Below are 19,796 nucleotides of genomic sequence, written 5' to 3'. Positions count from 1 at the left end.
ACGGTAAACAGTGGGGAAAAAAATCCTAAAAACACAATGCATGCAATTGCGGTTTATATTTTCATTTTGAACTTATATGTACCCCAGAATTGCCATTGAGAAATAAAACTCCTGCCACAAAAACAAAGTCCTCATACGGATACGTCAATGGGAATTTTTTTTTTTTTTACTGCACACCCTAAAGGCCAAAAATTGGCCACATCGCTAAGGGGTTAAAACGTAAAAAGTCTGTTTTTAAACAATTCAGGCTCAAAGTATTTAAAAAACCAGATCAAGCATTTGCAGCCTGCTCCTTGCACAGGTATTTTAGCACCTTGGATGGCAATAAATCTAAAGTGACATGTTAAAGGGGTTGTCCGAGATACCAACATTTTTTCAAAAACTCTGTCATACATTACCCCTTATACAGACAACCTAAATAAAGCATTATTTTTAAAAAAAATTCTACTTAGCACATTTCTTCTTTGAATTTAGCACGGTTTGTTTACATGCAGTTCAGCTCTGGTTTGTTGATCTTTCCTTGTTATGAAACTTTTTTCCCGTGCACGCTCATTGCAGGCTGCAATGAGCGTGCACGTAGCTTCCAAGAGTTCATGTGAGCTGTCCTTGCTCCTCCCGCTGACCTCCTTCACTGGATTGTCTCCTTGCTGACATTCTTGAAGGATGGTGACCGTTCTCCCCCCATTATGTTTTATTTCTCTTTTCAGGTCTATAAACCTCTTCGTGTCTCCCCTCACCCTCGTCCACCCTCACCCTAACCCTCACCCTAACCCTCGCCCACCCTCTATCTCACGTCTCTCTCCACTAAGGCCATGTTCACACAGAGTTTTTTTGCCGGAGGAATATCTGCCTCAAAATTCTGTCTTGAAGTTTGCGGCAGATTTACCTCTCCCTGCACGTTGATTTTTGCGTCATTTTTCCCGGAGTTTTTTGTGCGCTGTTTGCGGTTTTGTTTGCCGCTTTGTTCGGGCCGTTTTTCGCTTCGTTTATCTTGGCATTTTTTGCTTGTTTGTTTGCGTCTTTTTTTGCTGTGTTTTATGTTGCGTTTATCGTAGCCTTTTTCGTATCGTTTCTTTTTTTGCATCGTTGTTTGCGGCTATTTTTGCTGTGTTTTTGGTTGCGTCTTTCGTGGCGTTTTCCCAGTAGTTTTTCACTGCGTTCTTTGCCTCTTTGTTTGCGGCTTTTTCCGCGATGTTTTTCGCAACGTTTTCCGTGGCGTTTATCGTAGCCTTTTTTGCGTCGTTTTTCGCCTCTTTTTTTTGCGTCGCTGTTTGCGGTTTTTTTTTCTGCGTTTTTCGTTGCGTCTTTCATGGCGTTTTTCCTGTCGTTTTTCGTGGCGTTTTTTGCCTCTTTTTTCGCGGCTTTATTTGCGATGTTTTTCGCGGCGTTTATCGTAGCCTTTTTGGCGTTGTTTTTGCGGCTTTTTTTGCTGCGTTTTTCGCGTCGTTTTCCGTCATGTTTTTCGCCCACGGCAATTGAGCGCCGCGGGCATAAAACAACGGAAATACGCTTTCTCTGCCTCCCATTGAAGTCAATGGGAGGTCAGAGGCGTAAACGCCCGAAGATGGAGCATGTCGCTTCTTTTTCCCACGAGGCAGTTTTACTGCTCGCGGGAAAAAGACGCCGACGCCTCCCATTGAAATCAATGGTACGCATTTTCGGGCCGTTTTTTACAAGTTTTGCTACGCTGTTTCCGCTTAAAAAAAAACCAGGCGGAAACATCCCCGTAATTTCAGCCGTTATGGACGCCCTCGTGTGAACATACCCTAACAATGTAGGCTTAGATACAGGACCCCAGAAGATCTTATCCAGTTCAGGACCGGGCTATTTTGATCCTTCAGGGCCAGACACCGTTTAGCCCTTTTTAGCACGTGGTAGTTAAATGGCTATAACTTTTTTATTTGTTGGGCTAACGACGTGATTTTTGCGACGTTTTTTCCGTAGACTATGCAGGTTTCTTTTTTTATCATTTTTATACACACCTTTTTTGCAATTTTAGAATTTTCTTTCATAAAGTTTGAAAATATTAGTAAAAAAAAAAGCTTTTTTACGTTTCAGCTATTTTTTTTTGGTAATAACATAGTTTTACCCTAAAATAGACCTTTTATTTGTGATCGTCATTGTCTATCGTAAATTCTTATATATTACATGTCTATATTAGGGTAATTGGGTCAGCGCTAGCGTTACAACAATGATTGGCGGGGGGAACGGTATTTTTTTGGGGGTGGGTATTTTATGTGTATTTATTATTGTATTTTTTTTTGCACTTTACTTTACTATTTTTTTTATTACTATTGTCTGTCCCTCTAAGGTCAAAAAAGACCTTTGGGGAACTTTATATATTTTTTTTCTTTCTTTTACATGTTTTTCCACTGTAACTGGAGCTGCACAGCAGCCCCAGTTACAGGGGAAATCAGCCCTCTCATAGTGACGATTGTCACTAATAGGGCTGTGCTGGGTCTAGTAAGACCCAGCAGCAGTCTGCCACTAACGGCACCCGGTGATCATGTGACCAGTCACATGATACCGGGAGGAATAGAGACAGCGCCGCTGCTGCTGTCTCTATTCCTGTACACAGCGCGCATTCAGCGCTGTGTACAAGTGATCAGAGAAGACAGAAGCAGCTAAAGCTGCTTCTGTCTTCTCCTCAGGGTCCCCGGCAGTCACTGACAGCCGGAGACCCGACATTCAGCTGCCCGATCGCGCGGGCAGCAAGTTAAAACCCGAGCCGTAGAAAGTCTATGGCTCGGGTTTTAAGGACCCGTCCCTGACCGCTGGCCGTAAAAATACAGCCAGCGGTCGGGAACCAGTTGTTAAACAGTGCACGGTGTCCCGCGGGCCGCAGATAACAGCCTCAAGGGCTGCATGCGACCCGTGTGCTGCATCGTGTTGTATAATTCCCTATCAAAGCCTACTATGTGTAGGCTTTGATAGGGGAAGAACTAAAAGTACAGAGGTCACTGTACCTTTCTAGTCCGCGGGTGCCGTCCCTCTTCACTTTTTTCACTGTGAACATGCATAGGCGCGTTCACAGTGAAAAGATGCATAGGCTGGGCGGGCGGGCACGCGCAGAAACGTCACGTCTCCAGTGACGTGTCGTGTCCCATCCGAGGTCTCGCTGGGGCGAGACCATGTGATCGGGACACGACACGACAGTGGAGGAGGAAGAAAACGTGACGTCAGAAGACATGTGATCGGCAGAAAAGAGCTGCCAGAACGGAGAACAGAAGCAAGATTGCACAGGTAAGTATATTAGGGAATACTTAATGTGTGCATTGTGTGTTTAACTTTAAAATAAAAATATATCTCGGACAACCCCTTTAATATGTACAGTCAAAAATTCTTTGAAACAATAGAGGGTTTTTTTTTGCATTTTAGTTACTAGAATCTGACAAATGTTCAAGAAGTAAATTTTTTTTTAATGTTAAAGTAGTCTACTTTAATTTTTAAGTCGTGCATCCCACATACTGTAAAAAGCAATGTACACGAAGTTAGATAAATGTGTCATGGTCATGTTGCAGTCAATATACTGTAAGGCTATGTTCACACGGAGTATTTTGGGGGAGGAATATCTGCCTCAAAATTCCGTTTGGAACTTTGAGGCAGATTTTCCTCTCCCTGCACTCCCTTCGCGGTGATTTTCGCGCCGTTTTTCGGCCGCGGCCATTGAGCGCCGCGGGCATATAACAGCGCGAAATACGCTTTCTCTGCCTCCCATTGAAGTCAATGGGAGGTCAGAGGCGGAAGCGCCCGAAGATAGGGCATGTCGCTTCTTTTTCCCGCGAGGCAGTTTTACTGCTCGCGGGAAAAAGACGCCGACGCCTCCCATTGAAATCAATGGGAGGCGTTCTCGGGCCGTTTTTGCCGAGTTTTGCGACGCGGCTTCCGCGTCAAAAAACTCTGCAAAATACCCGTGTGAACATAGCCTAAGACATTGTATCCTTCCAGTGCGATATAAAAACATTTTTAAAACATCAATATAACTGCAGGATTTGAAAGAATGAGATCCACATTTCTAACAATCTTTAACCAAGTAGAATTAATTTGAGTCCACGATATAAAATTGGAGAAAGGACAGAACTCCTTAAACAGAAACAAAGCTACAGTCTGCAGAAAGAATGGAGTTTGTGATAGGCTACAGGTATTTTTTTTTTTTTAATGTTAATTAGCTGAGAGTATACAAGACTATACGAGGTGGCAAAAGTAGGTGGAATAATATCACCCGAAGAAGTAAGGCTGCGTTCACATCTGCGTCAGGGCTCCGTTACGACGGAGTTTCCATTGTACAAATGGTTTCCGTTTTTCCTGTCTAAATTCATTGGCAGACGTACTAATGCAGTCTAAGATTTAGACAAGGCAGTCAGAAGATGCACCAAATTCATCACAGTATTGAATGCTATATGATAAATTTGGCGTGTCTTACGTGACCTGCCAGACACTTTTCTCCTTCTTATACCACCATTTATTTGGCATAGTTTGCGACAGAATTTTGTGTGGTTTTCTATTTGCGCATCTTAAGCCATGCCCCTTTTCAGTTAAACCACTCCCCTTTTCAAGAACACTTTTTAAATGTGTCTAGTGAAGCGCAAACATGTTTTAACAAGAAATGTGCCAAACTGTGCTAAATTTTGGTAAATTTGACACATTGGAGCTGCAGATCCATTAGTACATCTGTCCCCTTCTTGTTAGTGCAGCTACATCGAGCTCTTTTCAACGCTCTAATTGTTTTTAGTCTTTCATTAAATTTAAGGAGGAGCGGTCAGCTATCCTGACATGTCTGTTTTAGTAAATACTTGCATTACCCCTGAAATATTTTGAATCATTTTATTTTACAACTCTGCGTTGTGCCATGCCTCTGTTATTTCTACTGGAAATCCACAAATAAATTAACTGAATGTTACCATTCCTCATGTTAAAGGCCGTCTCCCTAAACAGTCTGACACTGACAGCACTGACTGTGTAGCGACAAACCCCCAAATGGTGACATCCAGTTGTCAATTTATTCATAAAATTCTAGAAGGAATAACAGTGGAACAGCACACCACAGAGTTCTAAGAAAATATGCTCCTCGATTGATATACTATGAGGAATACTAGTATTTACTAAAACAGACAGGTCAGGAGAGTTGACAGGTCCTCTTTAAATTGTGTGCACTTGGAAGTAGTTTTCTTTACGCTATGACTAAGAGCCATGCAGTCTCGAAATGCGTAAGTAAAGATACATGAATGTATTAAGATTTTCCTTAATTTTTATGCTACGAATGTGCTAGACAACCTTTTTCCCCACAGTTGACTACTGGATGCATGCCAGGTCCGTGAACGTGGATATCTGGTGCTTATAAGAGTAAGATAATTGGACTTTTCCGACTTAAAAACGAACATCAAGAACATCTATTTAACAGTGCAACACAATAAGGACAGTCAATGGCAGATGCATGAAGGAGTATGCCATAAAGTTGCAGATGTTTTCTGCATAAGGCTAGGAGCATATTTTTTTTCTTGGAAAAAACAAAATGTATGCCTAAAAAAAAAAATAATGTGAAAAGTGTGTTGTAATAAGTCTTCCAGAATGCAATCTGCACTATAGTTTCACCATTACATAATAGCCTTATATGTTTCCCAACATCCATATATGAAAAATGTAAAAGGTCTTACCCGTGTAATGGCACCAGATATCACCAGTGGTGGTTTCGGTGGTCTAAAAAAAAAAATAAAAAAAAAATATATATATATTAATAGTTTACAATGAGTATCTACCAAATCCTATAAACCACAAATTTTTATAAAATATGTTCAAGTACAATAATTAAGTATATTTTTGACTCCTTAACCCCTTCAGGACGCAGCCCTTTTTCAAATTTTCACTTATTTTTTTTTCCCCCACCTTTCAAAAGCTATACATTTTTTTCTTTTTCCGTCTATATCGCTATACGAGGGCTTGTTTTTTCCAGGACAAGTTTTCGTTATTCATGTCACCATTTATTGTACTGGAAAAAAAAATTTGTGGGGTGAAATGGGCAAAAAAACGGTGATTGTCATATTTTGGGGGGGTTTGTTTTTACAGCGTCCATCAGGCTGTAAAAACTACATGTTCACCTTATTCTACAGGTTGATATGATTACGGCGATACCAAATTCGTTTTGTTTTATCACTTAAAAAAATAAAACCATTTGCTAAACTAAAAAAAAAAAAAAAAAAACGTGTCGCCATAACTTTTTTATTTTTCCATCAATTTAGCGATGTGAGGGCTTAAGTTTTGCGGGGCGAGCTGTAGTTTTCATGGATACCATTTTGCGGTATATGCGACTTTTTGATCATTTTTTTAATTTAATTTCTTTGGAGCGCTAAGGTGACCAAAAAACAGCAATTTGCTTGTTTTATATATATTTTTTTCCAGCATTCAAAGAGCGGATTAAACAACGCTATATTCCGATAGTTCGGACTTTTAACGGACGCGGCGAAGCCAGTTATGTTAACTTTGATTTTTTTTTAACATTGATTTAGGGGAAAAATTTGAAAAGGTTTTTTTTTTGAACTTTTAATACTTTATTGTTTTTGGAAAATAACAAAAATCTTTCTTTAACGTTTTTTTACTTTTTTTTTTTTATTAGTCCCCCTAGGAGACTTGAAGCAGTGATCGCTTGCATGATATACTGCAATACTAATGGATTGCAGTATATCGTGATGCTGATAGTCTCCTTTGAAGCCCTGCCGGAGAGGCAGAGCTTCAAAGGAGTACAAAGATGGCGGACCTGGGGGCTTTTGTTCGGCCCCCAGGCTGCCATAGCAACCGTTGTAACCAGCCGATCGTGCCGCGGGGAGGGCGCAATCGCGTGTTTGAGGGGGCGCCCCCTGATTCTAACACTTTAAATGCCGCAGTCGCGGTGTTAAACGGGCGGAATTAAAGTGAACTTTGATTCCGCTCATTGCAGGGAGGTGTCGGCTGCGTGTAAAAGCCGTCACCTGTTGTGTATGGAGCGAGCTCAGCCCGTTCTCGCTTCATACTTCCCCCCCTTAACCCTCATCACATACAGTTACGTGATTTTGCGTGAAGGGGTTAAAGGGGTTCTACAGTTAGATATTTGCAGACATATTAGATATTTGCTGTATATTTCTCTATCCTGAGGATAGGCCATCAATTTCTTCTAGACTGCCAGTCAACAAAAATCATGGTAACTGATCAAGCAAGAAAACACGTATATCAGACTGCCCCTCAAATCTAAATGGAATCATCTTATTAGAATATTACATAGTACAAAAATAGACAAAATTTTAAAACATTTAAAAATGCACAACCATGTGCCGGACCGAAGTCCTGGCCTCAGATAAAGCACGAGGACAAATCACTTATGGGAGATGGAAATAAAAAGTTGTAAAGTTATGAACCAAAGAAGGGCAAATGTAAGCCCGCATATTCTGAAACAAATATATATACCGGGTGGCAATCCCCTTAAACATGCGCATGAAAAGTTACCTCAATATTACAGAAAGTCTAAATAAGGATAGGTAGCTACTATAAAATATAACCTTTAATAATTACCCCTAAAATCAAGTGTATAGACTCACGGGACTAACAGAAAAAAGTAAACGTTATGAGGAGACGTCCAGGGCCCCTCTCCTGTTTAGGGTCAGATAAACAGGTCTGAATATCTGCCCTGTTGTTCGCTCAGTCTTAGACCTTATTCACACGACAGGGTTACCCAGTCATGTGACGGGCGTTCATAAAACGGCTGTCACACGGCCGCAGTAGGAACAATAGACCACTAATGGGGCTATTCACACGACCGATTTTTTGACAGCCCGGGAAACCTGGCCGTCAAAAAAATGGGACATGCTCTATTTTCGGCCGTTCTCCAGGCCGCTCGGCTCCCATAGAAGTCTATGGGGCTGGGTAATACACGGCCATCACTGGAATGTGTCCCGAGTGACGGCCGTGTCTTCCGTCGCTCGCGCGCTCTCCTTCTCCTCACAATGCGAAGTGCATGTCAGGAAGGGAAGGAGGGTATTTTTTTTTGCTCCCTGTAGGAGCGGATTCCCCAATCCCCGGCCACAGCTTCGGCAACACTGTGTCCATATAGTGATAACAGCTGGGCTCCTGCTCCAACGGTAGTGACCGAAGTTTACTTCGAGCACTGCCGTTTAACCCCTTAAATGCTGCGGTCAATAGCGACCGCAGCATTTACGTAGTTTACAGAGGGAGCTCCCTCTGTCACCCATCAGTGGCCAGCAAATGAAAACGCGGACGGGGTGTTGGGGTGTCATGGCAGCCGGGGGCCTAATAAAGGCCCCCAGGCCTACCCTGGTTATATGCCTAATAGGTACTTTTCAGTTTTACACTGACAGGCTATAATTCTTTGGTATACTAAGTATAACAAAGTATTATAGCAGCAATCAAAAGATCGTATAGTGCCGTTCCCTAGTGGGACTAATAAAATAGGTGTTAAATAAAAATTATTAATAAAGATTACAGTTAAAAAACAAAACAAAAACATTTCTTCAATTAAAAAGTGGTTCTTCTTTATTATAAGTGTAAAAATAAATAAATGTACACATATGGTATAGCCGCGACCGTAATGACCCGAACAATGAAGTTAACATGTCATTTAAACCGCAAGGTGAACACCGTAAAAAAAAAGAAAAAAAAAAGCTATGGCAAAATTGCTATTTTTAGAAATAAGTCCCATGTATCCATAAAAAGTACCAATGAAAACTACGTCTCGTCCCACAAAAAACAAGCCCACATATCACTAAATTAACGGCAAAATAAAAAACTGATGGCTCTTGGAAAGAGACGATGCAACAACAAATAATTTCAGTTCAAAAGTGTTTTGATTGTACAAAAGTAGTAAAACATAAAGAACCTCTACATATGTGGTATCGCCGTAATCGTACCGACCCATAAAAGTAACATGTTATTTACGCCGCACGTTAAACGGCATAAATTCAAAACGCATAGAACAATGACGGAATTGCTGGGTTTTTTTCTCCCCCCCCCCCTCAAAAAAAAAAAAGTTAATCAAAAAATATGTACCACAAAATGGTGCAATTAAAAAAATCAAACTGATCCCGCAAAAAAAAAAAAAGTCCTTATACAGCTATGTCTACACAAAAATAAGATCTCTCTTTAACCCCTTCCCGACATGCTTCCCGCAAAGCGCCGTACATGTACGGCGCAGTGATTGTGCGGGCTCAGAAGCAGAGCCGGCACCATCACCGCGGGGTGACCGCTGTATTATACAGCTGGCACCCTCCTGTAACTGCCAGGACCGGAGCTACTCTCCGATCCGGCAGATTAACCCCTCAGATGCTGCGCTCAATAGAGCTCAGCATCTGATAGGTTTTCACCCTACCGGCAACCCAGTGATGCAATCGCTGGGTTGCTGTGGCAATCGGACGCCAGAAAATGGCGTCCGAGTCTGCCTTGTACAGGAGCCGATGAGGACCCGCCTGCGGTGTGTCCTCATAGGCTTGCTGTCAGTGAATAACTGACAGCACTAATACACTGCACTACGTATGTAGTGCATTGTATTAGAGTAGCGATCAGGGCATCAGGCCCTCATGTCCCCTAGTGGGACAAGTCAAAAAACTAAAAAAAAGTTAATAAAAATGCGGTAAAACAATAAAAACACACACTTTTCAAATAAAAATAAAGCTAAACTGACTTTTTTCCCATAGTAAGTCTTTTATTATGGGAAAAACCGTAAAAATTAAAAAAAACTATACATAATTAGTATCGCCGCGTCCGTAACGACCCAAACTACAAAACTATTATGTAATTTATCCCGCACGGTGAACGCCGTAAAAAAACATAAAAAACAATGCCAGAATCTTTGTTTTTAGGTCACATCTCCTTCCAAAAAATGCTATAAAAAGTGATCAAAAAGTCACATTTACTCCAAAATAGTACTAATAAAAACGGCAATCCGTCCCGCAAAAAATAATCCCTGACACCGCTTTGTGCACGCAAAAATAAAAAAGTTATGGGTCTTAGAATATGGCGACACAGAAAACAAATGATTTTATAAAAAAAGTGATTTTATTGTGCAAAAGCTGCAATACATTAAAAAAACTATATAAATTTGGTATCGCCGTAATCGTATCGACCCGCAGAATAAAGCTAACATGTAATTTAGGGCGCACTGTGGATGCCGATAAAAAAAACAATAAAAAACGATTCCAGAATTGCTTGTTTTTGGTTATTTCCTTTACCAAAAAATGAAATAAAAAGTGATCAAAAAGTCGTATGTGTTCTAAAATGGTACCAATAAAATCTACAGCCCGTCTCGCAAAAAATAAGCCCACACACCGCTCAATCAACTGAAAAACAAAAAAGTTACGGCACTAGTAATGCGGTGATGAAGAAACATCTCAATGCGCAGGCCGGAGGGGCACATTCCTTCAGTTTCAGGGCCCTAGTATTTAGGAACTAGGAAAGGGAAGGGACATAGCACATCCGCTGGAAGCGAGGGCGCCCGTATTATACCAGCGCAAAACTTTCCCAGCAATATTTCCCAAACTACGAAGGAGAAAAAGTCCCCAAAAGGTGCAGAGCGTTACAGAAGGGGGATAAGAAAGAAAACCGTTTATCAGTGTGACACCGGCCTGCGCATAACGGATTGCTTCACAGCGTAACACACATCTATGGATAATTGTATTATTTACCCCATTATTATACCCTGATGTACTCCGCACAGATTACATATACCCTGATGTACTCCGCACAGATTACATATACCCCTGATGTACTCCGCACAGATTACATATACCCCTGATGTACTCCGCACAGATTACATATACCCCTGATATACTCCGCACAGATCACATATATGCCACCACATTATAAAACGGAAATACCAGCAAAACTCGAACAAAACTACCAAGCAAAATCCATGCTCAAAATGGCGGTCTATTCCTTCTTAGCCCTACAGTGTGCCCAAACAGCAATTTATGGCCACAAGTAAGGCATTACCATACCCGGGAGAACCCACTTAACAATTTATGGGGTAAGATTCTCTAAGGGCACAACATATTGTGCGGTGAACAGGCAGATCAGTGGAAAAATTGCAATTTTCACTTTGCACCATCCACTGCGTATTCATTTCTGAAAAACACCTGTGATGTCTAAATTCTCACTACACCCCTTGATAAATGCCTTTAGGGGTGTAGTTTCTAAAACGGGGTCACTTTTGTTTGGTACATCAGGGGTTTTGCAAATGCAACATGGCGTCCGCAAACCATTCCAGAAAAATCTACGCTCCAAAAGATAAATACTGCTCCTTTTCTTCTGAATGCTCCCATATACGTAAACAGCTGATTATAACCACATATGGGGTGTTACCGTACTCGGAAGAAATTTCTTTACAAATGTTGGCGTGCTTTTTCTTCTCTATTCCTTGTAAAAATGTTGATCTAAAACGACATCTTGTTGGAAAAAAATTTTTTTTCTTCATTTTCATAGCTTAATTCTAATTAATTCAGCAAAAAACCTTTGGGATCAAAATTTTCACTATACCCCTAGATGATTCCTCAGGGGGTGCAGTTTCCCAAATGGAGTCAATTTTGGGGTGTTTCCACTGTACTAGTACTACAGGGGCTCAGCAAATGTGACATGGCGCCCAGACACTATCCAAAATCCAAATGGTGCTAGTTCCATTCTGAGCCCTACCGTGTGTCCAAACAGCCGTTTATGACCACATGTGGGGTATTGTTTTACTCGGGAGAAGTTGCTTTACTAATTTTATGGTGCTTTTTCTCCTTCAGTACTTGTGGAAATGAAAAAAAATTAGCTAAACCTACATTTTATTTGAAAAAAATGTAGATTTTCATTTTCACAGCCTACTTCCAAAAATTTCTGCAAAAAACTTGTGGGGTCAAAATGCTCACTATACCCCTAGATAATTTCCTCAAGGGGTATAGTTTCTAAAATGGGGTCACTTGTTGGGGGTTTCCACTGTTTTGTCCCCTAGGGGGCTTTGCAAATAGCGCTCTTTCCCTTCTAAGCCCTGCTGTGTGTCCAAATAACCGTTTATTACCACATGTGGGGTATTGTTTTACTCAGGAGAAATTGCTCTACAAATGTTGGTGCTTTTTCTACTTTAGTTCTTTTGGAAATGAAAAAAAATTAGCTAAACCTACATTTTATTTGAAAAAAATGTAGATTTTTTTCATGGCCTAGTTCCAAAAATTTTTGCAAAAAAACTGGCCGGTCAAAATGCTTGCTACACCCCTAGATAAATTCCTCGAGGGGTGTAGTTTCCCAAATGGGGTCACTTTTGGGGGGTTTCCACTGTTTTAGTTCCACAAGACCTGTTCAAAGCTGACATGATGCCTAAAATATATTCTAATAAAAAGGAGACCCAAAATCCACCAGGTGCTCCTTTGCTTCTGAGGCCGGTGCTTCAGTCCAGTAGCACACTAGAGCCACATCTGGGATATTTCCTAAAACTGCAGAACCTGGGCAATAAATATTGAGTTGCATTTCTTGGGTAAAACATTCTGTGGTACAAAAAAAATGGATTCAAAATGAATTTCTGGGAAAAAATAATGAACTTTGTAAATTTCACCTCTACTTTGCCTTAATTCCTGCGCAATGTCTAAAGGGTTAAGAAACGTTCTAAATGCTGTTTTGAATACTTTGAGGAGTGCAGTTTTTAAAATGGGGTGACTTATTGGGGGTTTCTAATATCTAAGGACCTCAAAGCCACTTCACAACTGAACTGGCCCCTGTAAAAATAGCATTTTGAAATTTTCTTGAAAATGTGAGAAATTGCTGCTAAAGTTCTAAGCCTTGTAACGTCCTAGAAATATAAAATTATGTTCAAAAAACGATGCCAATCTAAAGTAGACATATGGGGGATGTTAGTTAGCAACATTTTTGTGTGGTATAACTGCCTGTCTTACAAGCAGATACATTTAAATTGAGAAAAATGCACATTTTTGCAATTTTTCGCTAAATTTTGGTGTTTTTCACAATTAAATACTGAATGTATCGGGCAAATTTTGCCAGTAACATAAAGTCCAATGTGTCACGAGAAAACAATCTCAGAATCACTTGGATAGGTAAAAGCATTCCGGAGTTATTACCACATAAAGTGAAACATGTCAGATTTGAAAAATGAGGCTCTGTCAGGAAGGTCAAAAGCGGCCAAAGAGGGAAGGAGTTAAATGAGACGATGGGAAGAAATAAATAAATATATATATATATATATATATATATATATATATAGTGAAGGAAATAAGTATTTGATCCCTTGCTGATTTTGTAAGTTTGCCCACTGTCAAAGACATGAACAGTCTAGAATTTTTAGGCTAGGTTAATTTTACCAGTGAGAGATAGATTATATAAAAAAAAAAAACTGAAAAATCACAGTCAAAATTATATATATTTATTTGCATTGTGCACAGAGAAATAAGTATTTGATCCCTTTGGCAAACAAGACTTAATACTTGGTGGCAAAACCCTTGTTGGCAAGCACAGCAGTCAGACGTTTTTAGTAGTTGATGATGAGGTTTGCACACGTTAGATGGAATTTTGGCCCACTCCTCTTTGCAGATCCTCTGTAAATCATTACGATTTTGAGGCTGTCGCTTGGCAACTCGGATCTTCAGCTCCCTCCATAAGTTTTCGATGGGATTAAGGTCTGGAGACTGGTTAGGCCACTCCATGACCTTAATGTGCTTCTTTTTGAGCCACTCCTTTGTTGCCTTGGCTGTATGTTTCGGGTCATTGTCGTGCTGGAAGACCCAGCCACGAGCCATTTTTAATGTCCTGGTGGAGGGAAGGAGGTTGTCACTCAGGATTTGACTGTACATGGCTCCATCCATTCTCCCATTGATGCGGTGAAGTAGTCCTGTGCCCTTAGCAGAGAAACACCCCCAAAACATAATGTTTCCACCTCCATGCTTGACAGTGGGGACGGTGTTCTTTGGGTCATAGGCAGCATTTCTCTTCCTCCAAACACGGCGAGTTGAGTTAATGCCAAAGAGCTCAATTTTAGTCTCACCTGACCACAGCACCTTCTCCCAATCACTCTCAGAATCATCCAGATGTTCATTTGCAAACTTCAGACGGGCCTGTACATGTGCCTTCTTGAGCAGGGGGACCTTGCGGGCACTGCAGGATTTTAATCCATTACGGCGTAATGTGTTAAAAATGGTTTTCTTGGTGACTGTGGTCCCAGCTGCCTTGAGATCATTAACAAGTTCCCCCCGTGTAGTTTTCGGCTGAGCTCTCACCTTCCTCAGGATCAAGGATACCCCACAAGGTGAGATTTTGCATGGAGCCCCAGATCGATGTCGATTGACAGTCATTTTGTATGTCTTCCATTTTCTTACTATTACACCAACAGTTGTCTCCTTCTCACCCAGCGTCTTACTTATGGTTTTGTAGCCCATTCCAGCCTTGTGCAGGTCTATGATCTTGTCTCTGACATCCTTAGAAAGATCTTTGGTCTTGCCCATGTTGTAGAGGTTAGAGTCAGACCGATTGAGTCTGTGGACAGGAGTCTTTTATACAGGTGACCATGTAAGACAGCTGTCTTTAATGCAGGCACCAAGTTGATTTGGAGCGTGTAACTGGTCTGGAGGAGGCTGAACTCTTAATGGTTGGTAGGGGATCAAATACTTATTTCTCTGTGCACAATGCAAATAAATATATATAATTTTGACAATGTGATTTTCTGTTTTTTTTTTAAATATAATCTATCTCTCACTGGTAAAATTAACCTAGCCTAAAAATTCTAGACTGTTCATGACTTTGACAGTGGGCAAACTTACAAAATCAGCAAGGGATCAAATACTTATTTCCTTCACTGTATATATGTGTCATTAAAGCCTGAAATAGGCTGGTCACTGAGGGGTTAATGTTGTAGCCATTTATTTTTTATTTGTAAAACCTTCCCTGAGGGCGGCCATATTGGAGACACACTTCCTTCCTGTACTTCCTGTGTAGTCACTCGGCATGGCAGCTGAAATGGGAATTCTCCGTTTTTTACATGCTCCAGTAGTACAGCCCCTCCTGCAGAGACCAGGGGAGATGCATGCACAAACTTCTCTGTGGATAGTGTTGCTATGCTATCTTATCTAGGCTTTCCAGAAATACAATTTTGTTATTAACATTCCCACCAAATAATGACGATTCTCCTCATCTTGCGCATTATATATATATTATATATATAGCAAAAGAAGATATGCGGCACGCCAATGAAGAAAATGGTGGTTTATTCAATTCCAATACAAAAGCGACGTTTCAATCCTACAATAGGATCTTTATCAAGCATATCTTCTTTTGCTAGATCTGACATTTCGTCCGAGGATCAGGACGTTTTTGCTGGGCACCAGTTCATTGATTTCCCTGTGAGTGCTGCTGCTTTCTCCTTGTATGTATGTATGTATGTATGTATGTATGTATATATATATTTACCGTGGGGTAAAAACGTTATTCAACGAGTCAATAAGTTTACAGCAATACCAAATTGATCGTTTTTTTTTACGTTTTAACAGCTCTACAAAGAACATTTTTTTTTGTGCAGCCATATTCTGAGAGCCATAACTTTTTATTTTTCTGTCGACTGAGCGACATGAGGGTTTGCGTTTGCAGGGCCACTTGGTCTTAATTTGGGGTACGTGCGATTTTTATTTTTTTTGCATCACTTATTACATTTTTCGGGAGCTTAGGTGACTAAAAACAGCAATTCTGGCGATTTTAATTTTTATAACCGTGCGGGTTAAATAATGTTGGTAGTTTGGACTTTTACGGATGAGGGGATACCAGTTATGTTATTTCAAAAAATATTTTACATTACTTGAGGGAAAATAAGGTACAATTTTTTTAGTGGTAATATTTTTATTTTGTACATTAAAAAATACATTTAACGGTTTTTAACTGTACTTTTTTTTTTTTTAACTGCATAATATACTGCAATAATTTTATGTATAAATGTATGTAGTATATTGTGGTTTTTTTTTTATCCCTGGCTTAATAAGAGCACAAAGATGGCAATGAGCTGTCTGAGGGGACAGCCCCCTCTTTCTAACGCTCCGCTAAAACATACATCCTCTTGGCGGCTATCACATACATATACGTGACCTACTGTAAATGGATTAAAAACCTTTTAAATTTTCATTGTGAAACGTATATACCTTCTGGAAATAAAAGGGTATAAAAAAAATCAAAACAGATGTAGTAGAAACAAATAACTAAAAGAAAGCATTGAATTTAATAAAATAGGAAGGCAGTGAAGAAGCAAAAGCATTATTGAGAAAATAATAAAATTAGGTAAAAAAAATAAAAAAAAAAGTCTTCAATTATATAAATGGTAAGAGAGTCAGGAAGGAATCATGGAAGTCAATGAAGAGAAAGCTAATTTATTGAACAGTTTCTTCTCTACGGTTTTCACAGAATAACATGAAATGTCAAGTGTAAGAAACTCCATTATAGGTCACCTGTCTAACACAGAAAGAAGTGCAGAGCCACTTTAAAAAGACTAAAATAGACAAGTCACCGGGTCCAGATGACACACCAAAGTTTAGAGAGCATTAAAGGAGATGTCGCAGAATAGACAATTATCACATATCCAGATTATAGGTACTAATCGTCTGATAGATGGGTGACTCGCCGCTGGGACCCCAACCGATCGCAAGAGCAGGGGTCCCGAACCCCCAGTCCCTCCTCACTGCTTTATTGCAGTGAAGAGGACTCTGAATAGAGCAGCGGTCGAGCATGGGTGCTGCCAAACTATTCAAAGTCTATGGGAATGACAAAAACTGCCAAGTTTCTATCATGCCTATAAAAATTGCTCGACCGCCATTCAAGCTCCTCCTCACTGGGGGAGGTGCAGTGAGGAGCAATTGCGGGGGGGGGGGTTCCTGTGGAAAAGTGATAAATGTTTATTCTGGTTCAACCCCTTTAAGCACCGTTAGAGACACTTATTTCTTATATTTAATGGTTACATAATGATAGGGTCTGTTCCACAGGACTGGCGCATGGCTAAAGTACTGCCAATATTTAAAAAGGGAGCTGGGAAAAAACTATGTTCAACCTACTTTGTGGGAAAAAAATGGTTAAAAGGGATATTTCCACAGGATAGGGGATAATTTTCTGATCGCTGGGGTCCCCACCGATTGTCCGCATTGAAGAGATTGAATGAAGCAGCGGTCGAGCGTGCGCGATGCCACTCCACTCAATGCCTATGGTAATGACAAACAGCTGAGTGAAGGACTCAGCGGTTTCCTTCATTTTCAGACAGTGAATGGAGCAGCAGGTGCATTCTCATCCATCGCTCCATAGTATTTACCGTACAATGAACACTGTAAAAGCGAAACCCCCCAAAAATGGCGCAGTCGCTGTTTTGCCCATTTGACCCCACAAATATTTTTTTCCGTTTCCCAGTACATTATATGGTCCCACAAAAAACAAGCCCTTATATGGCTGTCGACAAATACTGCCACAGCCCCCTTGTAGGTAGTGCCAAACTGGCTCCCCTGTAGGTAGTGCCACACAGGCTCGCCCCCCCCCCTGTAGGTAGTGCCACACAGGCCCTCCCCCTGTAGGTAGTAACACAAACAGCCCCCCTGTAGATAGCACCACACAGCCCCCTTGTACATAGACACCCCCCCCTGTGGGGGACCGCTTCAGGAGAAGTTCCTGACTTCAGTGTCCATATAGGGACAGTGAAGTCAGGGATTTCTCCTGGATCGGAATCAGCCATGCATCGAAATATTGATACTATTTCGATGCCGTGCACCCTCAAACGGCTCAATACCGTTAATTCATGTATTTCGATACTAAGCTGTGTGGCCGCCAATACAGCCTTTGCCACGCTCCTGACAAGTGTGCGTGCGGTCAGCATGATGTAATGCAGCCGGCGCTGCACTAATGAGCGGCGGCACCTGCACTAAAGACAGAACATTGGTGTTTTGCAGTGCACCCGCCATGTTCTCTGTCTTCCTTGTTGACGCTCATTAGTGCAGCGCCGGCCGCATCACATCATGCTGATCGCGCGCACACTTGCCAGGAGCGTGGCAAAGGCTGTATTGGCGGCCACACAGCTTAGTATCGAAATACATGAATTAACGGTATTGAGCCGTTTGAGGGTGCACGGCATCGAAATAGTATCAATATTTCGATGCATCGTGCAACCCTGATACGCACCCCCACAGTTTCACCCTCCTGCTCCAGCTCTGCCTTACTCTGTGCCTTATTCTTATTTATATATAAAAAGTGGCCAATCCTTTGAAGAGAATATCCCATTATATGTCTGTAAGATACAGTTAATGTGTATGTTTATATTAAAAAAACGAGTTTACAGTTGTTTATATGGAATGAATCTACATAAAAAAATTGAGTCATGTATACTGGAAACATCCTGAGCTTCCCTGGAAGATTGGTTTAGAGAGATTTGCTGTATTCAGCACATGGCAGAGCTTATCATTCTGGCTCCATTCACACGAGTGCAAATTAGACGCTTACATCGGGAAATACTCCAGATGTGACGAAAGTACTGTACAGTAATCTCATATTGGAATAACACATTTTCCCCCTTTATGATAGGAGCTACATGCTTGTCCACTATTTCCACCAGAACTGTAAATACAGCTATAGGATTTAATATGAAATATTTAATTCCCCTGCAGTGCCAAAGTAAGGTAAATGGAATAGAAAATCACACAATTCCCATTGAAATCAATGGGCTGTGTGTAGTAACACATTGATGTGTTAAATGGACACTAACGTTTCAAACAACTTTATTCTAATATAGTATACCGGATATAGATACATTTTGTAATTTAATTACGGACAAAATTTAGTTGTTGTACCCATGCAAATTCTGTGTGAAGTTACTTCCACTAGGTGTCTCCCTTTCTGTAATCTGCCGCCACCCACTCTTAAGCAAAGACTAGAATTGACGGACTGCAGAAAGTGGGGCGTGTCTCTTCATTGCCTATCCATACAAGTCCATGGAGAGGGGAGTGGGAGCAGGAGGAGGGAGCAGAGAGAGCGAGTGAGTCAGCAACAGACACGCTGCATACTAGTCTATGGAGATGGGAGGTGTGAGCAGGAGGAAAAAGCAGGAGCAGAGTGAGACAGAAACAGGCTGCTGGTAAGAGTTATAAGCCATATACGGGTCATATAATGGCCAGAAATAGTGTTATTCCTCATATGCTGAAAAGTCATATCAGAAAGAGAGGATATATCCCAGCAATTCTCAATTCTGTGATGAAAATTCCCATTTGAGGGATCTGTTACATTTCCATATGGTTAATATGGGTGTTGCATAACCCGGTAAATAAGATAACTAGAAAACGGTTATGCTGATTAAAAGAGTGACTACACTTTCATAAAAACTTTTGAAATGTCAGAGACATATCAAAAGTTTGGATCGGTGGGCGTCCGGATTCCGAGACCCCCACGGTTGCTGAAACGAAGGTGCACCTTTAGTTGGAATCAGCGCTCCCTGTCAAGCTGAAGACTGCTCTTATAGAACGTCTATGTAAGCCGTCTTCAGGCAGACGAGGAGCGCCGATCACAGCTGAAGGCGCAAAGTGTTCAACTGATGCCTTCTGCAACTTAGTTTCAGCAACGGTGGGGGGGGTCTCAGCACCCGGACTCCACCGATCAACTTTTATACGTCTCTCTGAGATATCAAAAGTTTGATGAAAGTGTAGTTACTAGTTAAATGTTAAAGAGGCTACGAGAAGAGAGGATTAGTTTGTACGCCGATGATGTGATATTGTATATGTCATACCCGAGAGACAACTTGGGGCTAGCTATTGAAATCCTGAACCAATTCGGTAGAT

General features: G+C 41.0%; 1 protein-coding gene across 1 annotated transcript in view; it reads right to left on the bottom strand.

Moving 5' to 3' along the window:
• The window catches only part of DAP (death associated protein), a 45,060-nt gene that overhangs the window by 16,273 nt on the left and 8,991 nt on the right, over positions 1-19,796 (bottom strand). The window contains exon 3 of the mRNA XM_075826891.1: positions 5,655-5,697. Coding sequence (XP_075683006.1) covers positions 5,655-5,697 — 43 coding nt within the window. The remainder of the gene's footprint in view (positions 1-5,654; positions 5,698-19,796) is intronic.

This window comes from Rhinoderma darwinii, chromosome 5 (assembly GCF_050947455.1).
Source record: "Rhinoderma darwinii isolate aRhiDar2 chromosome 5, aRhiDar2.hap1, whole genome shotgun sequence".
In the NCBI taxonomy this organism is placed as follows: Eukaryota; Metazoa; Chordata; class Amphibia; order Anura; family Rhinodermatidae; genus Rhinoderma; species Rhinoderma darwinii.
Note: the sequence above shows the minus strand (reverse complement) of the source record. Positions and strands in the feature narration are given on the sequence as shown.